The sequence below is a fragment of the Gadus macrocephalus genome, chromosome 10 (assembly GCF_031168955.1).
Source record: "Gadus macrocephalus chromosome 10, ASM3116895v1".
NCBI lineage: Eukaryota > Metazoa > Chordata > Actinopteri > Gadiformes > Gadidae > Gadus > Gadus macrocephalus.
In genome coordinates, this window is record NC_082391.1 from 10,058,391 (window position 1) to 10,078,950 (window position 20,560).

The 20,560-nt window shown below is 42.4% G+C and overlaps 1 protein-coding gene across 1 annotated transcript in view; it reads left to right on the forward strand.

The window, feature by feature from the left end:
* Window positions 1–20,560, forward strand: part of renbp (renin binding protein) — an 84,682-nt gene that overhangs the window by 57,538 nt on the left and 6,584 nt on the right. The window contains exons 7-8 of the mRNA XM_060063483.1: window positions 3,545–3,626; window positions 19,790–19,965. Coding sequence (XP_059919466.1) covers window positions 3,545–3,626; window positions 19,790–19,965 — 258 coding nt within the window. The remainder of the gene's footprint in view (window positions 1–3,544; window positions 3,627–19,789; window positions 19,966–20,560) is intronic.

Sequence of the window (20,560 nt, forward strand, 5' to 3'; positions counted from 1 at the left end):
CTACTATCAGTACAGGGGGGGAGCTGTCTCTCTTCAAGGTCTGTGGGCTGTCTATCTGTGTGTCAGATACTGGCAGAGTAGATGTGTGGGGGAGGCTGTAGTCTCGCTTCTTCTCAACCTATTTTGACTCTAGCAGAAGCACCCTACACGTTTTATTTTTGTAAATAGTTCATATTTTTTCATGAATAAAACTTCAAATTCATGTTGGTTGTTGTGATTTGTTTACTAACCCAAGTGCTGTTATACTAAAGTAGGCCTACTGTATAAGATAAACACTTATTAGAACCGGGGAGAAAAGGTTGAGTACAAATACTTGATAAGCTTAGCTACTGTATATAGCAAATGTTTTTATGCTGTACAGTAATATACAAATGATGCGTTTGAAAAAACGCGAGCAGAAGTCTAAACTAGTCAACATATCACGGGGATATGTTTACACAAAGTTTGCTCGTGCTACCACTCACGCTAGTATAATGGGTCCTTCCCCCTCCAAACGGAAACAGGCGGGCGGTGCAGAGAGCACAATGCACTGTGGGAGTTGGAGGATTTCTTACTTTTGAGCCAGAGAGACACTTTCTGCCTTTTCTCAGGCTACGATGAACCGATTTCAATATTTTTTGCACATTTATAATACATAGCATTATTTACTTAATATAACCTTCATATCTCCACCAGTGAAGTATCCCTTTAAGTAAAAGGAAAAACCTCGGACACGAGAAGTTAACGGAGCCGTGCACTGAGCCCTCTCGGATGCCGGGCCGAATTCACTACGACTCCTTTTAGCTGCCCTCCCCTCCTTCTCCTGAAAAAAATAATCAATAAAACGGCTAATAAAACGCTTGAGGTGGCGTTTCGAAAAGAGAACATTAAATTAACATTATTTAGTACATGGCATAAAGATAATTATGGGGCTTTGATTGATATCCAGACTTTTTTGCGGAGACACATTCCTGTTCTCCACTTGTATTGGAGTGAACGGAGATGTCTACTTCTGGGCCCCTTGAATCGAGGGACCCGTCCAAAGCCCGCTTAAACAGCTGCAATACCAGACTTGGCCGCTGAGCACTGGTTGATTGCGGAAGTATGCACTGTTCCTGGGGGCTTGCCCAGAACCCATAGGAAAAAAAATAAAACTAAACATAACAGCACGGGGGGGGGGGGGGTATATTAACATGTGACTGCATACAAATGTGTCCACAGACATGGTGACTAATGTATGTTATTACACGGGTATTTTCAACGTTCCGTTCACTTGCATGGGCACTTCACAACTTCCGGCGGTCAATTATTTTTGGATAATTCATTGGCAACAGATGAATAATGACCGCTGTCAAGGTAAACAAAAGGACTTTTTGCCTTTGGTAACACTTTGGTAACACAGTCCGGTTACTTGTAATAAGCGGGATATGTATCAACCCAAGCACTGTCGGTTGCTAAGCGACGACGTCAACGTCTTGGGCAGACTATTTCTCTGCTGATCAACACTATGAATGCTGGTAACAAATACATTGTAAATAAATTGTTTCGTTTTGGCAAGTAGCCGTGTAATAAGCGGGATAATGTATAGAACTTTGCCGGTCATTATCGTAAAATAAGCCCCTTCATGGCGAAGCAAGACACCTCTGCTGCGCGTCGGTGTCCTGTTCGCCCTGTCGGGGCTTATTTTCTCGATAATGACCGGCGTTCTATACATTATCCCTTACATAGTAAGCATTATTGGCCCTTAACACTAATATTCAGAAACAACACTGCCTCAAAAGGCTATTGGCTTAAGCAACACCAGTAAATGTATATACTTTTCCCAAACGTGCAAAAACATAATTATATATTTATGTGGCATTCAGTCCAATGGATAAAATATATCAGTGGCATTCAGTAGGCCTAGGCCAATGCTGTGGTAAAGTGTGTAAAAATATGACCAAGTATTTCTTTCTGTTCAATAGATAGAACTTGATCAATCATTTGTAGGAGAAATTAGTTAACTTTTGTCCCAATGAAACAATAATGGTAAAAAAAATAAATACAAACATGACGGTAACTTATGCCGCTTTTCCACCGCACATGTAGCTCGACTCGACACGACTCGACACGGTAGCAGCACGGGTCCTTTTCCACCGCAAATAGTACCTCCTGGACGTGGGCGCGGTCGGCTGCGCGAAAGGGCCGTGACGTATTTTTGTACGCGACGCAAACAACACCTACGCAACCCACACATGGACAGAACCCACATAACAACAATGGAGGACATCGATGCGATGGTATTCATGTTCGTATTATTAGCTGGCATGTTGAAGAAGTTGAAGAAGTGGAATATGTTGGCTGAGGCGCTGCTATGGCTGTTACCAGCATGGTTGCCATGTCGCTCTCGTGACTTCGTCACACTCTCTGGCCAATCAGTGGCCGGCCGTCTGCCGACGTCACCTTTTAGCATCGGCTCAGCTCGCTTGGAACCTAGAGCAAGGCGGTACTAGAAAAAGCAGCCACTTCAGGTACCAGATACCATGTTTTCACGGTGGAAACGCAAAAAATGCGAGCTGAGTCGAGTCGTGTCGAGCTGGTACCATGCAGTGGAAAAGCGGCATAAGTAAGTCAAACCGTCCAATCTGAAGGCTCTACTTAACCACTCCCCCTACTCACTTCCACCAATGCAAAGGGAACAGAACCTAGTAGGGGAGGGCTTGGCCTAACTAGTTTGTGAACGACCCAGAGAAACGCAACGCAAATTCAATGTGAACATGTATGAGGCTTTAATAAATCCCGGACGATGTTGAAATTCCGCCACACATTTTTTTAAAAGTGTCTCAAAAAGAGGGCATGTCCGGGCAAAAGAGGACGTCTGGTTACCCTACGTTCTTGGCAGAAGACGTTTTCCACTCAAGTTATTTCAAGTAAATATAGAGGCAAATACCCTTTGGGCTTGCATTTTGGAATGGTCTCCATTAGAAACATATTCATGTTTCATTTAAATTTGGCTACGAGTTCATCACAGTCCCGTTCTGTTTGAAGACATCGGTTTCCTAATGTCTTTGATTGTGTCTTCACAAGGAGGTAATTAACTTCAGTGATGAAGTTGCCAGGTTATTGGGGACATGCCTCAAATTCATTACCTATCCCATTGTGTGCCTCTTGTAGAAAGGCCTATTTCTTTATTGTTCCACCTTCCTCCAGCCAGTTAGGACGATATCTGTATTCCACCATATAAAGACCTATGAGCAACTAATTGATTGTCCTGGGCCATCACAACAATGTGTTCTGGAGGAGATATTCAAGCTACTGGGCCATGGCTTCATCCCATCTCCACTGCTCTGTGTCTTGAAGCAACTCCAACACAGCCTCATGTAAGACATCTGACCTGGACACAAGGAGCACCGTGACCAGGTGGTGAGGTGTCAGTCAGTTAGCTGCTAATGCTGTAACTAGTTCGCTCAAATAATGAGTGGAGAGAAGAGAGAACAATGATTTTGATGTCATGGAGGGTAAAACAGTTTTTTAAATGATGCACAAAGCAAGTGAGTATAAACGTCCCTTTCTACTTATTTTACAGAGAGGTGGCATGGCTATCTTGGAGAATGTTTCTTTGGAGGGCGCTGAACTAAATGGTTGCCAGGGACGACTGCAGAACCCAGGTAACCTTTTCATCTCAAGTACCATGAACACTTAAAAACTTCTATGCCAGGATCTATGAATATGCTAATATGGCATCCCCCTAGAGGTTACTATTTAGGTTAAAGAAAAGACAACAAAACAGAACCACCCAATGCATCTGAGTTGAGATGCTTAAGTCCTGTCTTTGCATTACTACACAGATTGTATTGGGTTAAAAAGTTGTCAAAATGTTTGCCGATGGTCAAGACCCTAAGCTTTTCGAACGAACGGCAAATGGTCAATTATGTTCACATCCCTAACTGGGATGATGATTTAACTCTGAGTGATTAAGATAATCAGTCAGGAATGGTGGAAATGGGGTTATTTTGAATTGGTATCATTGTCCTCAGCAAGGAAGTCTTGTGAGTTTCCTTCCTTTCCTTATGAAACTCATAAGGAAAGGAAGGATCTTCTAAATGAAGAGCAGTTTGTGAGCCGAAAGAGCCGGCTCTTCGTTGTGACGTAAATGAAGTCAATACAATTACTTATAAATAATAATTTAACTAGAGGGGTTTACTCATCTGAAAAGCCACGTAAAAAAAAAAGAATCAAATAGTTTTGTCTGTCTAATTTCTATCCACTATACGACATTTTGATTGTAGTGTTCACGATCTTTATTAGTTACTAGTACTGTTCAGGTTTACAGTGTAGTTAGGCTGAATTATTATAATTGTCCCCACTTTTTCCATCGTTTATCACATTTCTGCATAACCGTGATTTAAACATGAAATTCTTGGCACATAAAATGACCCAGTATGCAAGCTGGATCCATATTTGTGCAGAGTTAATAGTGCAACAAATTGTATTTGATGAAAAGCCTTACTGGTCCAAGGTTTGCATGGCTTAACGTTTAACGATTCTTACTTCATTCATTCAACAATTCCAAAAACGGGGAAATATGCAATACAAATCCTCAGTTTGTTTTTTAAACAATGGTAAAGACTCTCCACCTGCTCGGATAGGTTTTATTTACTCCACAGCATTGGTTCTCAAACCGTGTTGTGCGCTATTTAGTGGTAGGCAGAAAAATCTCCATGCATTTAAAAACATCAAAATACTAGTACAAATTGAAATACATTAACCATGAGATAACTCAAATGGGGTTTAAAATAAGTTTTGCCGTTCCTTTTATATTTTTGTTTCAATATCGTCCTATTTCGTAGACTGGTTGTAGCATGCGCAAACGTCCATGATTACAAGATATAAGAGCTGTGGTGGCTCCAAACGGGAACTATCTGTAAAAGAAGTGCGGACAGGCGAAGAATATTTCGAGCATGTTCTCAGCATTGAATCGATGGTTACGTGTGTAACCACGGTTCTATGAATTTCGGATGACCATGCTTTGAGAACCTCGATATCCATCACATGCACGTGCAGGTCGAGTGATTAAACAGTGTTCCAAATTATTATGCAAATTATATTTTTCTCAGATTTTCCTAAATAGTCAATGCAAGTTCAGCATAATTTTCCACTCATCAACTGTTAGATTACGATTCAAATTTTATTGAACAAACCTCCCAATGAGAACAGTATTTTTTGTAAAAATAAAAAATGCACTGTAATTATTGTGCACAACAGATTTTCAAAACATTTTATAAATTGGAAAGAACTAAAAATGGTCTGTTGAATTTGTAGCATTAGGAGTTCATATTTACTGAGATCAAAAGATCTTGGGTCAAAAAAGGTTGGGCACCCCTGCTGTAGAGAGTGTAGAGTAGGGGGCTCAAAACGCAGCCCTGTGGGGAGCCGGTGCTGATGCTAAGTGCAGAGGGAAGATGGGCTTCTACTCTAACTCTCTGGGAGCGCTCTGTCAGAAACTCTTTAATCCAATAACAGATGGGTTGTGAAAGACCCAAGTCCATTAGTTTGGTGAGCAGTCTGTTTGGTATGATGGTATTGAAAGCAGTCTATGAAGAGCAGCCTGGCATAGCTCCCCTGGTGTTCCACGTATTGCAGCGGGGTGTGGAGCGCGGTGGCTATGGCGTCCTCTGTAGACCTGTTTGCTCTGTTTGCGAACTGGTTGGGGTCAGAAGTAATTGGCAGGCTGTTTGTGATGTGGCTCTGGACAAGTTTCTCGAAACATTTCATGATGACTGGTATAAGGGCCACCGGCCGGTAGTCGTTGAGGCTGCTGACCGTAGTCTTTTTTGGTAGAGGAATGATTGTGAAGGACTTCAGGCAGGGTGGGATCATGCACTGGGACAGGGACTGGTTGAATATATCAGTGAAGACATCAGCCAGTTGGTCAGCGCAGTCTCTCAGCACTCTCCCCGTCATACCATCCGGTCCAGCAGCTTTCCTACGATTCACTGCCCGTAGTGTGCGCCTCACCTCATGTGCCTGCACTGTGAAGATGTCGTTGCTGGGGGCTGGTGGATGTGATGGGGCCACCATCAGTGTCTCAGCCTCGAAGCGGGCAAAGAAGCAGTTTAGTTCCTCAGACAGAGAGGCATCACCGTTTGTTACTGTGAGGTTGCTAGGGTTGAGCACCGAAACTCGGTTCCAGTAGGGAACCGGTTCCGACGTAAACGGTTGTAACGAGATCGAATAAGAACGCACATTTCGGTGCCTCATAACGGTGCCTGACGTTTTTTAACGCCCCCTGCCCCGCCCCCATGGTGTTGCAGCGTCAACTTGCGTTAGTGCTGGGCGCTATACTGGTTCACACTGAATAACGGTGTGTATTTTCGTTAAGATATGATTTTTTTATATACCGCCATTCCGGTGTATTTGATTACACAACGTTCGGAACGCAGCGCTGCGCGACACTGTTTCAGACGGGACCCTTTTCAATGTTGCGCTTAACATGCATGGTACGACTACGACATTCTTTATAGGGCCATGACTGCGAGGCGTGGTATTTCAGGCCAACTGTTAAAAGAGTGTGTCACGGCTTTCAAACATATAAACCATAAAGCCTATGGGTGCCTCGAGACTCAGGACGGACTTGTCAACGCGCTGTGGCATCGCTTACTTGATGTTGTTTTGATTGAAGATCCACAGGTTGTAGTGGGTGAACGTGAATGAACGTGTGTGTGTGTGTGTGTTGCGTGCAAATGTAATTTTAAAGTAACAAACAAACAAACTCAAAGCCGATGCATGCTTCCAAAACTTTCTGTTCAAAACCAAATAAACAAATCAAAAACAGTCGTTATTCGCTTCAAATACTTTTTCTTTTCAAAACTTGGGAATTAATACAGCGCGGTACCGAGCGGTTGAAAACAATGTTGGCATCTCCTGTGGCTGCCTTGCGCACCTGAGTTATATTACTTAATATGACTTTGGCAGTAATGTTGCGCCATGATGCGTGCCTGCCTGCTTTCAGCGAGTAATTAATATTATTTGTAATTATTTTTTAAAAAGATATTTATCAGTCACAGCACTCACAGCAGCCTCTTCGGGTAAGTCGAATAATTGAATGCCAACCGTATATCAAGTAGGCTAGCAAACACCGTTGCCATTCAACTCAGTGTCCGCTGACTTTCTGCTTAATGCTAAACTCATAACAAGTCGTGTGTGCCGTTTCGTTAACCGTTCGAGAACCGTTTTAGCACCGGAACCGTTTGAAAAGTACAGAGTAGACACCAGTGTCGGATAAAACCCAAACGATACCCAACCCTAGAGGTTGCTGGACTTGTAGTTTGTGATGTGTTGGACCCCCTGCCACACCTGCCGGAGTTGTTGCTGCTGAAGTGGTCCTCAATCTTCCTCTTATATGCTGTTTTGGCCTCCCTGATGCCTCTCTTCAGGCAGGTTCTGGCAGCGCTGCAATGTGCCTCATCTCCAGACTGGGCTTAGAGGCTGTGCTCCCGGCCTTTGTAAGTAAAGCAGCATTGCCTTAATTTGAGCAAACTCTGAAGCTAGAGTGTCTACCTTCTGGTTCAAAGGATCTGGCCTTGGGAGTTTAAGCCTCTTCTTAGTGGGGACCTCCCGTGTGTCTGCTCTGCGTTTCCGCGCTTTCGGGGCTCTTTTTGGGCTCTTTTTGGGATCAACATACCCTCTAGTTGGGCTTGCCTAGCAGCCCGTGCAGCAATGCTCAGGCAACTGCAGTTCATGCAAGCATGTTCAGTTAAACCCTGCCTTTAGTGTTCCATGCCCAGACAGCTTGGACACCTACCGTGGCCATCCTCCGGCTCCAGTGCGGCCCGGCAGTCCACACAAATCATAAACGTGCCTCAAACAATAGATGGCTTAAGGCACAGCTTAATGGCTGGCTTATACTACCAAAAAAATTTAATCACTGAGGCCATCAAACCAATTAGGCAAAATAAATATACGCAAATAAGGAGCGAACAATTGCTCACCGGGCCGCCAAATTTATAGGTATAAGATTAACTGAAAACCAGCTCACTATCTGGGCTCATTTAAAAACGCGAACAGAAACAGAAAGGTCAACTATAACTTGGATACAACAGCGGAATTCGCTTTCACCTGTAGGATGATTCTGCGGGAAACACAATATCAATACTCAAACTGAATGTGCCAGCGAGACCAGGATCGCTGAAAGGCGAAACCACCCAAACGATTCCACATATTATGACAGCTGGAGATAGCCTAGTTGCCGCAATAGAGGCGTTCCTATATTAACGGCGTTAATATAGGAAAATGTACTTACTTTCAAGTTAGAAAGTCATATAGACAAATCGCAGTCTTTTAAGAGGCTCGCTGCAGTTAAGGTAGCATTAATAATTGTTTACTACTTTAAAGGCACCGACAATCCAAAAACCTGGTCACAACTAGATGGAAGTGTGGAGATCAAAACGTGATGCAGCTTTTAATTCTTTGCCACCTACAGAGTTTTTAATGTACGATCATTCAAAAACGCCATGTTATTTTCCATAGACATTTGGCCGAGGGAAGCGGAGCCTCGGAGACGTGACTTATTTTCAGAGGTCTATGAGCTTTCCACAAACATGCCGTTTCTGTGTCTGTAGTTTTAAATGCTAATGAGGAGGAGGGAGGCGGGTCAAGGTGTAGGGGGGGCCCTGAGCAGCCTGCGTCCACGGTACCATGCGATATGTATTGCAATGGCCCGGATTCATAATATCATCTGGTTGCCGCACAGCTTTTGGCCGTGTCCTGTAAATATTCTAGAACAATCCGTAACTGCTGCGGGAGTCCTCGAGATCTATATCTAAATAATGTCATATTTATTATCACGGCCAAAAGCTGTGTGCGATGATATTATGGTCCCTATCTTGCTTCCGGCGCAATTTACTTTCTCACTGGCGCATGTGTCGCTGCTAGTTTGCAACTAGCGCAGAGCGTTCTTTTCCCTCGTGTGCCACACGTCGGTAAATTAGGGAATGATATTGCGCCCCAAGGGGCGGTTCGGCGAAAGGAGGAGGCGTGTTCTGGCGCAAACGTTCCCTGGTGCTATTTTGCAGTTTCAGAAATCACTTGCGCAACAAACCAGGAAATACCTGGTTTAATGTCAGTGGCGCCTTGTTCAGATGCTATTTTAAGGGCGCATGCATAATGTTGCTTGTGCACCTCGTGCATGCACTTTGCTTCTCTCATCTACCTAGTAGGGTTGGGCAATCGTCTACAAGCTTCCATCGTCCGATAGCGCCCCCTAGCGATCGCCGATAGTCGATACTATCGGGGGGGGGGGGGGCAACTTTATAATAATTTTATAATATTAATTATTTATAATAATTTATCACTTTGAAAAAAACGAATACGATGGTCTTCCCCTTGGACCAGTGTGAGCCGTGAGCCTCCGCTGATTTAAGTTTCGATGCGTCGGCGCTGGCGGTGCTGTCATGATGACACACGCTGATGACACACAGCTTGTAGCTGTGTTCGAAATAGTTCCCTATCACGGATATAGTGCACTATATAGGGTGCTCGCTATTTTGTAGTGTTGTTCGAATTCTCACAGGTTAATTTCATGCCGTATATAGTGCACTTAAAATACCCAAAATGTGAGTGTACATATGATGTTCCCTACGTGTTACTCCCATATACCACAATGCAATGCGGTCATGTTTTTCCGGAGGAGAAGAAGAAGCTCAATAACCGCAAGTGGCGAAAACTAATACATTTAATGATGGAGTCTCCGGCTTTAGTTTAGAAATATCAACAATTTATTTGGGATTTAACAAGAAAATTAAACATTCAAAATTAATAAGAAAAACCTTGTTCAAGGAAATGTAACATTCAACATCAATACAACCTCCAGCTTTCCTCGAGAGTGCCCGGTTTGTTTACATGATCTGGGCGCATCTGTCTGCGTCACACAAATACCCGGCGCATTTACTGACGCAAATGACGTTTAGAAATGTTCAGCGTAGTGTCCGAATTCTCGTTTGTTCGTTCCCTATGTAGTGCACTATATCATGAACACTATAGGGAATAGTGAGTGAGTGAATAGGGAACGATTTCGAACACAGCTCATGTACCACAGCTGTGACCCGGAAATGGTGCAGCGGGGTGTGATGTCATTTCGCCGTGCGAGCAGACCGGTAGGTTTCGAGCCCCTCCCCTCCCCTCCCCTCTCCTCTCGCAGCAGTGAGTGAATACGGCAGGTCAGCGCTACATAGTATGTTTTCCACCGGTGCCAGTTAATTTCAATTACAATTTGCCGGGCTTTTTAAGTTGAAAAAATAGCTACCACAGCGCTTTAAAAAAAATATATATAATAAAAAAAAATATATATATATTATTAAAATATAATTATCGCCTTTTTATCGGCTACTTGAGACGATCGACGATGGAATCCATCTATCGTCGATAGTCGATAGAATCGACTATCGGTCCATCCCTACTACCTAGCCACACATTCTTGGCAAATTATTTGCGAAAGAACAGCTGATACAGTGGTAATAAGTTGTACTTTTAAATCCATGCATCTGCTAACAACGTACAGCAAACACATATTCTCTTGACACAGGCCGTTTCTCAATTCCTGCACGCGTACTACGGACTCGATGATTTGCAATTACGTGCTTGGCAAGTCCGTACTTCAAGCACAGACTTGCGAGCACGCAAGTACGTACCTGCAATTGGAACAGCAGCGGACTCGATGACGTCACCACCTCTGCTCGTCCGTTAACTGTGCTACGGCCTCATTTAGGCATATACTACTGAACAATATAAACAAATGATATAAAACAAAATCCCAGCCTCTTTCATTTTCAAATAGTATGCAAATATTCTGAATGAATACAAATTGAAAAGATATGCCTGTCCTGTCATGTGTATAAGCTATACACACACGACTTTATCTATATATATTTATATATTATCTTATATTATTATTCTTATTATTATATTATATATTATATAAATATATAAGTTAAGAGTAACTTAAGCTACAGTTGTGCGTCTTCTCCATATTGTCCGCCATCGTACTGCTGCGAGTGCGAAATGCATCCTGGGATTTATAGCGGTTGCAAGTACACACGAGCCACCTCCGATGCATGCTCGGTGAAACGGCGAGATCGAGCACGCATCAAGAACACTTCTGGGTTTTACGACAGTACTCGCTTGATGCGTGCTTCTTATTGGAACAGTGCTCGGGCAACGACTGATGACGTTTCACGAGTCCACGAGCACACGAGCACGCACAAGTACGCGAATTGAGAAACGGCCACAGACATCGTGCACATGCCCACAGAGGTGTCAAAAGTATTCACATTCATTACTCAAGTAGAAGTATAGATACTAGCATTTAAAGATACTTCTGTAGAAGTTGAAGTATCAACTCAAGCTTTTTACTTAAAGGGACACTGTGTAACATTTTAAGTCATTTATTAACTCAAATAAACGTATTCATTCATAAATAAGTCCTCTATTGGTGTAAAATTATTTCTGCCAAAAATCGCACTTATCCTCCTGAGCGAAGAATAATTAATCTGTAGTTACATAGGATGGGTAAGCTTCATGGAGGCTTCCATGTTCTTCCGGTCTATGAACTGCCGAGAGGGACAAAGAGCACTACGTTGTACAGGAAATGCAAACGCGTTTTCACTCTGAGCCAGCGTGAATGATGACTGAAATAATTCACTATCTTGCTCGAGGAGTAATTACTCATGCATCATTAGCTTACACTAATGATTCACTGCAGTTTGAATTTTTTTTGAAATAACGAACCTCATCACTCGAATGACTCGATGAGGTAGTATTGGATGTCATGACACAGCTTCTTGGCACATACTGCCCACGTTTTTGAACAAGCGAGCACTATTAGTTTGAATGCAATATACAATTGTACCACTAGTTGGGAGTAATTTTTACACAGTGTCCCTTTAAGTAAAAGTATAAAAGTACTGGTTTCAAAACTACTTAAAGTATTAAAGGAAAAGTAATGCAAGGGGGAAAAATGCCATTAAGGACAAAAGCTTAGGCCGTGCCACAGGGGCCTATAGATTACAATCAGCTTTTTTGCCAAGTATGCCCACACATACAAGGAATTTGGTCTCTGCATTTATCCCATCCGTGAATTAGTGACACACACACACACACAACACACCTCTATAGCACACTGCCCCACTTCCCCCAAAAAAACATTTTTCTAAAGGCCATCTAATGACTATACAACCATTTCCAAAAATTCTTCCAGGTACGGCCAGTGATGTAGAAGGGTCGGCTGGTCTTCTTGGCTACCAACCTCCTCACTGGTGCTTGGTTGGGACATTTCACTCATCTACGTCTGCTATTTCGTAGCTGGAATGTGCCGCGATTTATGTCATGTCAGAGAATGTACGGGCTCTGGTCATGCGCAGGTGCCATGGATCGCGTGTAAACCAATAGGGTGTCAGAATGGTATATGTTTCTATTCTCATCCAACCAATCAAATTCACTCTATCCGATGGCACGAATAATCTGGATAGGTTTTTTTGTTTGTATTTTTTTGAACGCCGGCAGAATAAAAACAAGCCGAAATTAAATTGGAGTAACGAGGCCATTTTTAAAAAGTAAGGAGTAGAAAGTACAGATAAGTGCGTGAAAATGTAAGAAGTAGAAGTAAAAAGTAGGCTGAAAAATAATTACTCCAGTAAAGTATAGATACCCAAAATTTCTACTTAAGTAAGGTAACAAAATATTTGTACTTTGTTACTTGACACCTCTGCATGCCCATAACTTTTAGGATTGATGAGTATTTGATACTGAGAAAACATTGTTTTAGCGCGAGTGAGTGTTAAAAAGAATGAATGAATGCGGGCGCGCGGGTGTGTATGCGTAAAATAATTAATGAATGCTGGCGCGCTTATGTGCGTCCACCTGTTTAAACACACGCAAACTAAACACCTAACGCATAATACAGTCTATGGCAATGTATATTAACGGGGGGTGCATGCATATTAGGAACACAAGTCGATAACGATAAAGCATACAATACTGATAAGAAACGATGTTTATAATGTATTGCGTATATCATTAAATAGAACCACAGTTACGCATATCATATGTGTGATTTTTTTTTTTTGAAGTTGTGCAAGAAAACCTTATTCCATGTCTGAATTAGGCCATATTATTTGGCCATAAACTGAACCATTTGAAGTTTTAAATTCACGTGCATCTATCTCATCGGTGTCAAAATATCAACTTGTCAGATTCAAATGCGCTCATGGCTCTTAAAGGGGATGGGAGCTGGCACTCTCATTGGTTTTTGTACGTTACGCCCAATCCACTCCTACGGGTTATTAAGGCCGATCCATACCTCCGGATCCGGACGAAATTCATCCGTCACCCCAAACTTTGCCTCCGGAACTACCCTTCATACCTCCGTCTGGTTTCAGCGTTGTTATGGATGTTATGCAATAAATCCTCTAGAGGGCAGTGACTGTCGTTTCACAAATTAACGGCATCGACAATCGCAAACATGACATCTGTAGAGATGATTTTGCTTTGCGTCATCCGAAATCGACAAAAAAAAGTGCAAAAAGTGTGCTGTGGCATGTGACACCCCTAACAACCAGCAGATTATCTCCTCAAAATGTTGTTAAATGACCAGTAACAACTCATTGCTAAAGCAGGGGAAAAATGAAATAAAAAGGTCAGGTTTATAGTATAATATAAGTATAAAACGTTAAATACAATATATACATATCAGATATTATACTACTCTTATCTGTTTTCGCGAATGGTCTGTGTCTATGTTTTCCGGGTCCTATGTTCCCCAGGTCCTATTTTTTAATAAAAGGGTCCTATGTTCCCCGCTTTTCCTAAAAAGGGTCCTATGTTCCCCGATATTGTTAGATTTCAGCATATTTCTAAACTGTTCGGACAGACTCTGCGTTGTGTATTTTCAGTCGTAGTAGTAATTCTTGAAGTCGAAATCAAAGCAGCTTGACAGGTTGGATCAGAGGGTTGAATAGATGGTTTATTCCAGGATGTAATACAGCGAGATACAGACTTAGGTTGAATAATCTATCGTGGACCCGGTGGTCGATGACTTGTTCCTTGGCTGTCGAACCCTCTTCTCTTCGAACCAAAGGGTTGGGGCGAGTATTATACAAAAAGGGGATACATGAATAACACGTGAACAGATGCACTCTCAGCATTGATAAGGTATCTGGCCCTGGCTATGTCCCGGAGGACCAGGTCGGTTCAACCTTGTTGAGACATAACAATGGCAGAACACCTCGTCAGTATGAGAGGCCCTGGCTTGTCCCTAGACTAGAAATGTGAACAACAGAGAGACACTAAAATACACCAACATTCTACATTCCTCCCTCTTGATCATACTAAACATAGTTTAAAGATCACCCACAAAATGAGAATTCAGTGTATTTACTGGTGACCCATTAATAATTAACTAAATCAATGAAAGAAAGCATAAAAGGCAATAGACAAGTAAATTCAAATCATACACAAGTAAACCAGGTGTAGGCCACTATAATAAAGAAAATAACAAACTCATTAGGTTACTCATGATTAAACCAAAACATAAAAAATTTAAAGAATCAAGAAAGTCAACTGTCCAGACACCTCCCTCTGCTTGGCACAACAACATCACAGACAATACTGCAAGACTCAGTTGGTTTTGAGTAGCAGTTGCAACAGAGTTCTTTTCCAGTTGATGGCCACCGCAGGTGTGATGGGGGATGAGGATGAAAGTTCGTAGTAGGGCGTCAGGACAAACACAGACACAGTTCAGTTCAAGGACTCATCCCAAGGGCTCAACAAGTGTCCGTGTCTCCTGGATCTCCCAGGTACGATGAAACATGAAACAAAGTAAAAGTGCAGTATCAGTCATGGGGGAGGCATTGTCACAGCCTCAAACATTGCAAAAATAAATCGCTTGATTCGAAAATGGTTATATCAGTAATCAGTAATCAGTCATCATAGTTCTCAATAAACCTTGTGTGAATGAATGAATGATTGAAAAAACCAATAAAACAAAACAAAACAAATAAAATGTTCTAAAGCTGAGCAGTTGTGTCAAGAAGGAACCAACATGAATTCTCACTTAGTTAGGCGACAAAGGTGACAAAAGTCCTAGCATCTTTCGAAGACTAACCTCTCGTGAAAATAAAGGAATGAAAATAACAAACACTCCCTACTCTTCACCCCGTATCAGTCAGTTTGCGTGCCAAATCTAACGAGTGTCATTCCAAGTCGGTGTTATTGTTGGTTTCCGACACTGAAACGCATATGCGGCTGAGTTCTTCAACACTCTGCGCTTGTAATTTCTTCCATAGTTCCTTCATTTTGTCTGAGCGGTTTTCTTCCCCTACTCTCTCGTTGGAGCGGTCACGGTACATCTTTCGAGGGGCTTTACATTCTCTTTGCCAGTGTCCAATTTGTCCGCAGTTGTGGCATGGTCGAGGTTCTCTCTGTCTGACTGGCTGGGGGAATCGTTCTCTATCCCTGTTGGACTGGGGGAATCTTTCTCGTTCCCTGGCCATTTCCTTCTTCTCGTCAGCCAGGAATCGAATCCTGACTTCTTCATCTCGATCCACCTTTTCTCCGAACTCCTTGATCTCTGCCATTGTGCAGCTACGGTTGTCCCAGCTGGGAAGCCTTGTCTTTACTCCCCTTCGGATCTCATATGTTAGGCGAAGTTTTTCTTCTGTTCCTTGCAAATCATGTCTGTCGTTGAAGAATCTAGACAGAGTCTCGCTAATTGAATAAATGTCAATATCTCTAACCTCCAATTCAAAATAATCTTGTTCAATTTGTTCAGATGCATTGGGACTTTGATTGCTATCTTTTTCCTCCTTCTCTGCCTTCTTCCTGCCTTTACCTATCGGCATTGTTTCTATCTTTTTTTTCCTATGCAAAGCTAAAACTAGCGACCAATCGCTGCTTTAGAAAAAAACAAATAAACGTCTCCCACGGAGCTCGGTATGCCAACAACAGATGATGGCACACTTTTTCCCTCTTCGATTAAAAAAACAATATATGTGATTCCTCGGCGGGGATCAAAACAACATAGCACAAACAAAAAAACTCTAGCGATTCATGTAACCTCACCAGTGAATTCAATACAAATACGGTTTCACTCCTTGTCTGACAAGTCGTAAAACAAAAGCCCTGAGCAAACCAGACGTCTTAAGTTATATTCAGGACACGTATCAACATTGACAAACTAGCAAAGATGAACAAATCACTTGAATGACTATTGCTATTACAATATTCTAGGACTCTATCCCAGCTTCTAGGACTCTAGCCCAGACCAAAGGCCTTATTCAACAAACAAATTCAATATTCTAGGACTCTAGCCCAGACCAAAGGCCTTATTCAACAAACAAATTAAATAGTTTAATATGGCGTATATTCAGTGATTATTGAGCTCTTAATCACTAATACAGGTCCTCACTTCGTCAAGCTCTTAATGACACAACTTCATTACTCAGCAACTGTAGTGCAGCCTAATAGTAAAACAAATAATAAAAAAAAAATCCTTACAAAAACAATAGGGATCCAACCTGTTGGCTTGGACCCCTAATAATCACAGTTATGTGTGTGTAGATTATTTTAAGATTACTTTCTTGTTCTTTTCTCTTGGTCGAGAGTGTGGAATGAGATTCAGTCACCGTTGATTCCCACGTGGTGCATGGAGATGCGCTGGTTCAGCCGCGTTGTGGGTGCGGGTCCCTCAGCAGGGCAGGCGTTGATCCGACGTCTTCCCAGGCAGAGCGCGCGGTCTTCTCGATCACAGGGGCAGAGGCAATCGTCTTCTCACTCCTCTCTCTTCAAGACGGTGTCACGGCACCAAATGTTAGATTTCAGCTTATTTCTAAACTGTTCGGACAGACTCTGCGTTGTGTATTTTCAGTCGTAGTAGTAATTCTTGAAGTCGAAATCAAAGCAGCTTGACAGGTTGGATCAGAGGGTTGAATAGATGGTTTATTCCAGGATGTAATACAGCGAGATACAGACTTAGGTTGAATAATCTGTAGTGGACCCGGTGGTCGATGACTTGTTCCTTGGCTGTCGAACCCTCTTCTCGTCGAACCAAAGGGTTGGGGCGAGTATTATACAAAAAGGGGATACATGAATAACACGTGAACAGACGCACTCTCAGCATTGATAAGGTATCTGGCCCTGGCTATGTCCCGGAGGACCAGGTCGGTTCAACCTTGTTGAGACATAACAATGGCAGAACACCTCATCAGTATGAGAGGCCCTGGCTTGTCCCTAGACTAGAAATGTGAACAACAGAGAGACACTAAAATACACCAACATTCTACAATTCGACAATCGCAAACATGACATCTGTAGAGATGATTTTGCTTTGCGTCATCCGAAATTCTTACCTTTAATAATCTGCTGGTTGTTAGGGGTGTCACATGCTGTGGCATGTGACACCCCTAACAACCAGCAGATTATCTCCTCAAAATGTTGTTAAATGACCAGTAACAACTCATTGCTAAAGCAGGGGAAAAATTAAATAAAAAGGGCAGGTTTATAGTATAATATAAGTATAAAACGTTAAATACAATATATACATATCATCCTATTTTTTAATAAAAGGGTCCTATGTTCCCCGCTTTTCCTAAAAAGGGTCCTATGTTCCCCGATATATATGTGACCGGGAACATAGGACCCTTTTTCAAAAAAAGGGTTCTATGTTCCCCGGTCTGTTACTTTTTCCACCATTACTGCCAAATTCCGGCCGAGATAACTACCATTGCATGTCTTCACCTTTTGTGGAAAAGGCAGAGACGTCGGAGAACCTGACGCAGTCTATTCATACGCCAGTAAACAAACCCCGAGAAGCCCAATCCCTACGAGAGCTCCCCGCGCTACGGCCTTCCGGAGGCGCACAGAGCTTTTGGCTGTGATATTATTATACAATTATATTATATTATATACTATTATATAGGGCTGTAACGATACGCGTATCGAAACCGAAATCGCGACACTCAAAGCCACGAACCTGTCTCGCGGTGTGAGAAGGCAGAAGCGCGATATGCCCTTTCTAACTCTCCGGTCAAATTTTCAAATTGAAATCTGCTAATAATTTGTCTAAATAATAGTCTGCTGACAGCGCCCCCTCCTATCGATGCCGTAAGTATGCGACGAGATGCCCTCTCTGTGATGACAGCTCTCCATGGCTACGGAGGATTGCATTTCCCCACAGCCGTCGAAGTCCTCATATGCGATATGACGACATTTATCCAGAGTGGGCCAAGCGCGAAAAAAACTGCCTGTGTGATCCTGTCTCTATTGTTTTGTGTGATTTGACTGGCAGTTTGTCTGCTTATAGGTCGGAATGAAGCGGCCACCGATTATTGACAGGATGGGTACTTTATTCTACCGGACTCGTTCGCTTCTTCACTAGACACACGCGCTACCGCTCGCTCTCCTCGCTCGTCCACTCACTCGCTGACGTCACTCACACACGCTGACGTCACTCACACACGCTGACGTCACTCACACACGCATACGCACACTGCCATTCTCGCGCACACACATATGCTACTCGTAACACTATGCCTCGTTATTGCGACATTCATGTTAGACGTTCATGTTTTTCCCCATCCATTGAAAGTTAGGGTATTAAACATGTTGCATTCTATACGGCCTGATTATGTCATTATTTAAGCTACATAGCCTAATAAGAAGCGCTAATAAGGATATTTGACTAAACCAACCAAACAGTTGAGGGTTTTTTGCCTACCAGCAAAAAGAAAAAAAAGGATATTATTTTAGCTATACTTTAATAGTATTCTTTCTGTTCAAATCTGTTCAGTGTTCCAAATTATTTGTTATTAAATGTTACATTTAATTTAATTGGTATATAAGTGTTGTTTAAATAAAATGCATTTTAAATTTAAAAAAATCGTTGGATGTATCGAACCGTGGGTCAAAAATCGTGATACAAACCGAATCGTGAGTTTGTGTATCGTTACAGCCCTACTATTATATAAAGAGCTCCGGGAGTCGCAAAAGGCAACAATCACTTTCTCCTCCATGCTGCAGTTCACCCTGGACTGCACTGCACTGAGTTGGCCGGTTGAACGCTGATTGGCTATTACTTTACACATGTCACTCAGTGGCCACGCTATTGAACGCCGATTGGCTGTCATCACGCGAATGTCGCGTAAAAAGTTTAAATATTTTTAAAGATTGATAGATTGCGGGGAACATAGGACCCTTTTCCCAGAAAAGGGTCCTATGTTCCCCGCTTTTCCCAAAAAGGGTCCTATGCTCCCCGGTATGTATGGCTACAGGGGAACATAGGACCCTTTTTGGGAAAAACGGGGAACATAGGACCTTTTTTTTTAAAAAGGGTCCTATGTTCCCCGAGCTGGGAACATAGGACCCGGGGAACATAGGGATGACCCCTTGCGTTACGGTGTGTGTATTCACACACATATGTGTTGCTCTCACGGTCGTAGCTCATTCTCATTGGCCGGCCAAATTCTCTGGGCGGGCGGTAGGACCACTTCAGTTGTGTATTTTCAAAATCTGCTGGCGTTTCGCGAATCCCCATAACATAGGCAGGCTAGGGGAACTCACATTAATGTTAGAAAACCTCATAAAGTGAAATTTTCATGCCATGGGACCTTTCAATTATGTACTCTTGAATGCGACAGAGGCCAGAGAGATCGGCAGAGAGACACAGAATATCACAGGATCTCGCAAGAATACAACTGTGAGGCATTTGTGTGTTGAAAGGGACATTGAACCATTGTAGATGCTAACAATGTGTATCCTTCATGTATTTCTACCTGGCACCCAGGACATGCCTTAGAAGCTGGATGGTTCCTGCTGCAGTTCTGTGGAACACATGGTGATGAGTCACTTCAGTTGGCAGCTATCAGCAAATTCATTGAACCCCAGTTTCAAAGAGGCTGGGATAAAGAGCATGGTGGATTCTTCTACTTCTTGGATGTCGATGGTCATTGTCCTACACAGGTATTTTCTTGTCTGTTTCTTAAGCTCATGTTGGTCACAAACAATTAGAATCAAATCATCTTTTTACATTAACATTTAACTTACTTACTTAAACCTTTTTCAATAATTGCCTAACATTCAACCGTTCATGCACACATTCACCCACCGACGGCACTGTCGGCCATGAGAAGCAGTTAGGGTGAGGTGTGTTGCTCAGGGACACACAACACTCAGTTAGGAAGAGTCGGGATTAAACTAGCAGCCTTCCGGCCTCATTATACATTGACTAATAAGACCTTATGTGCACTTACTCGCAATTGGTTTCCTTGCTTTTTAATCTTATTTGTCTAAGTGATTTTGAAATTTGCAAAAAATTGTAGATGGGCTACCAATTGGTTACTTTCAAAGGGGAAAAAATAATGAAATGTAAGCAATACTAAAATAGAATGCAAGCGGTATAGTTAGTATACAACGTTATTCAATGAAACATACTTTATATCATTTGGCAAACATTCTAATCATTTCCAAATTTCCCTCTTTTTGCCTGAAATGTATACATGAAGCTAGAGCGAGGTCTACCTCCATGTCAGACACTAAGGGAAACATTTGTATATTC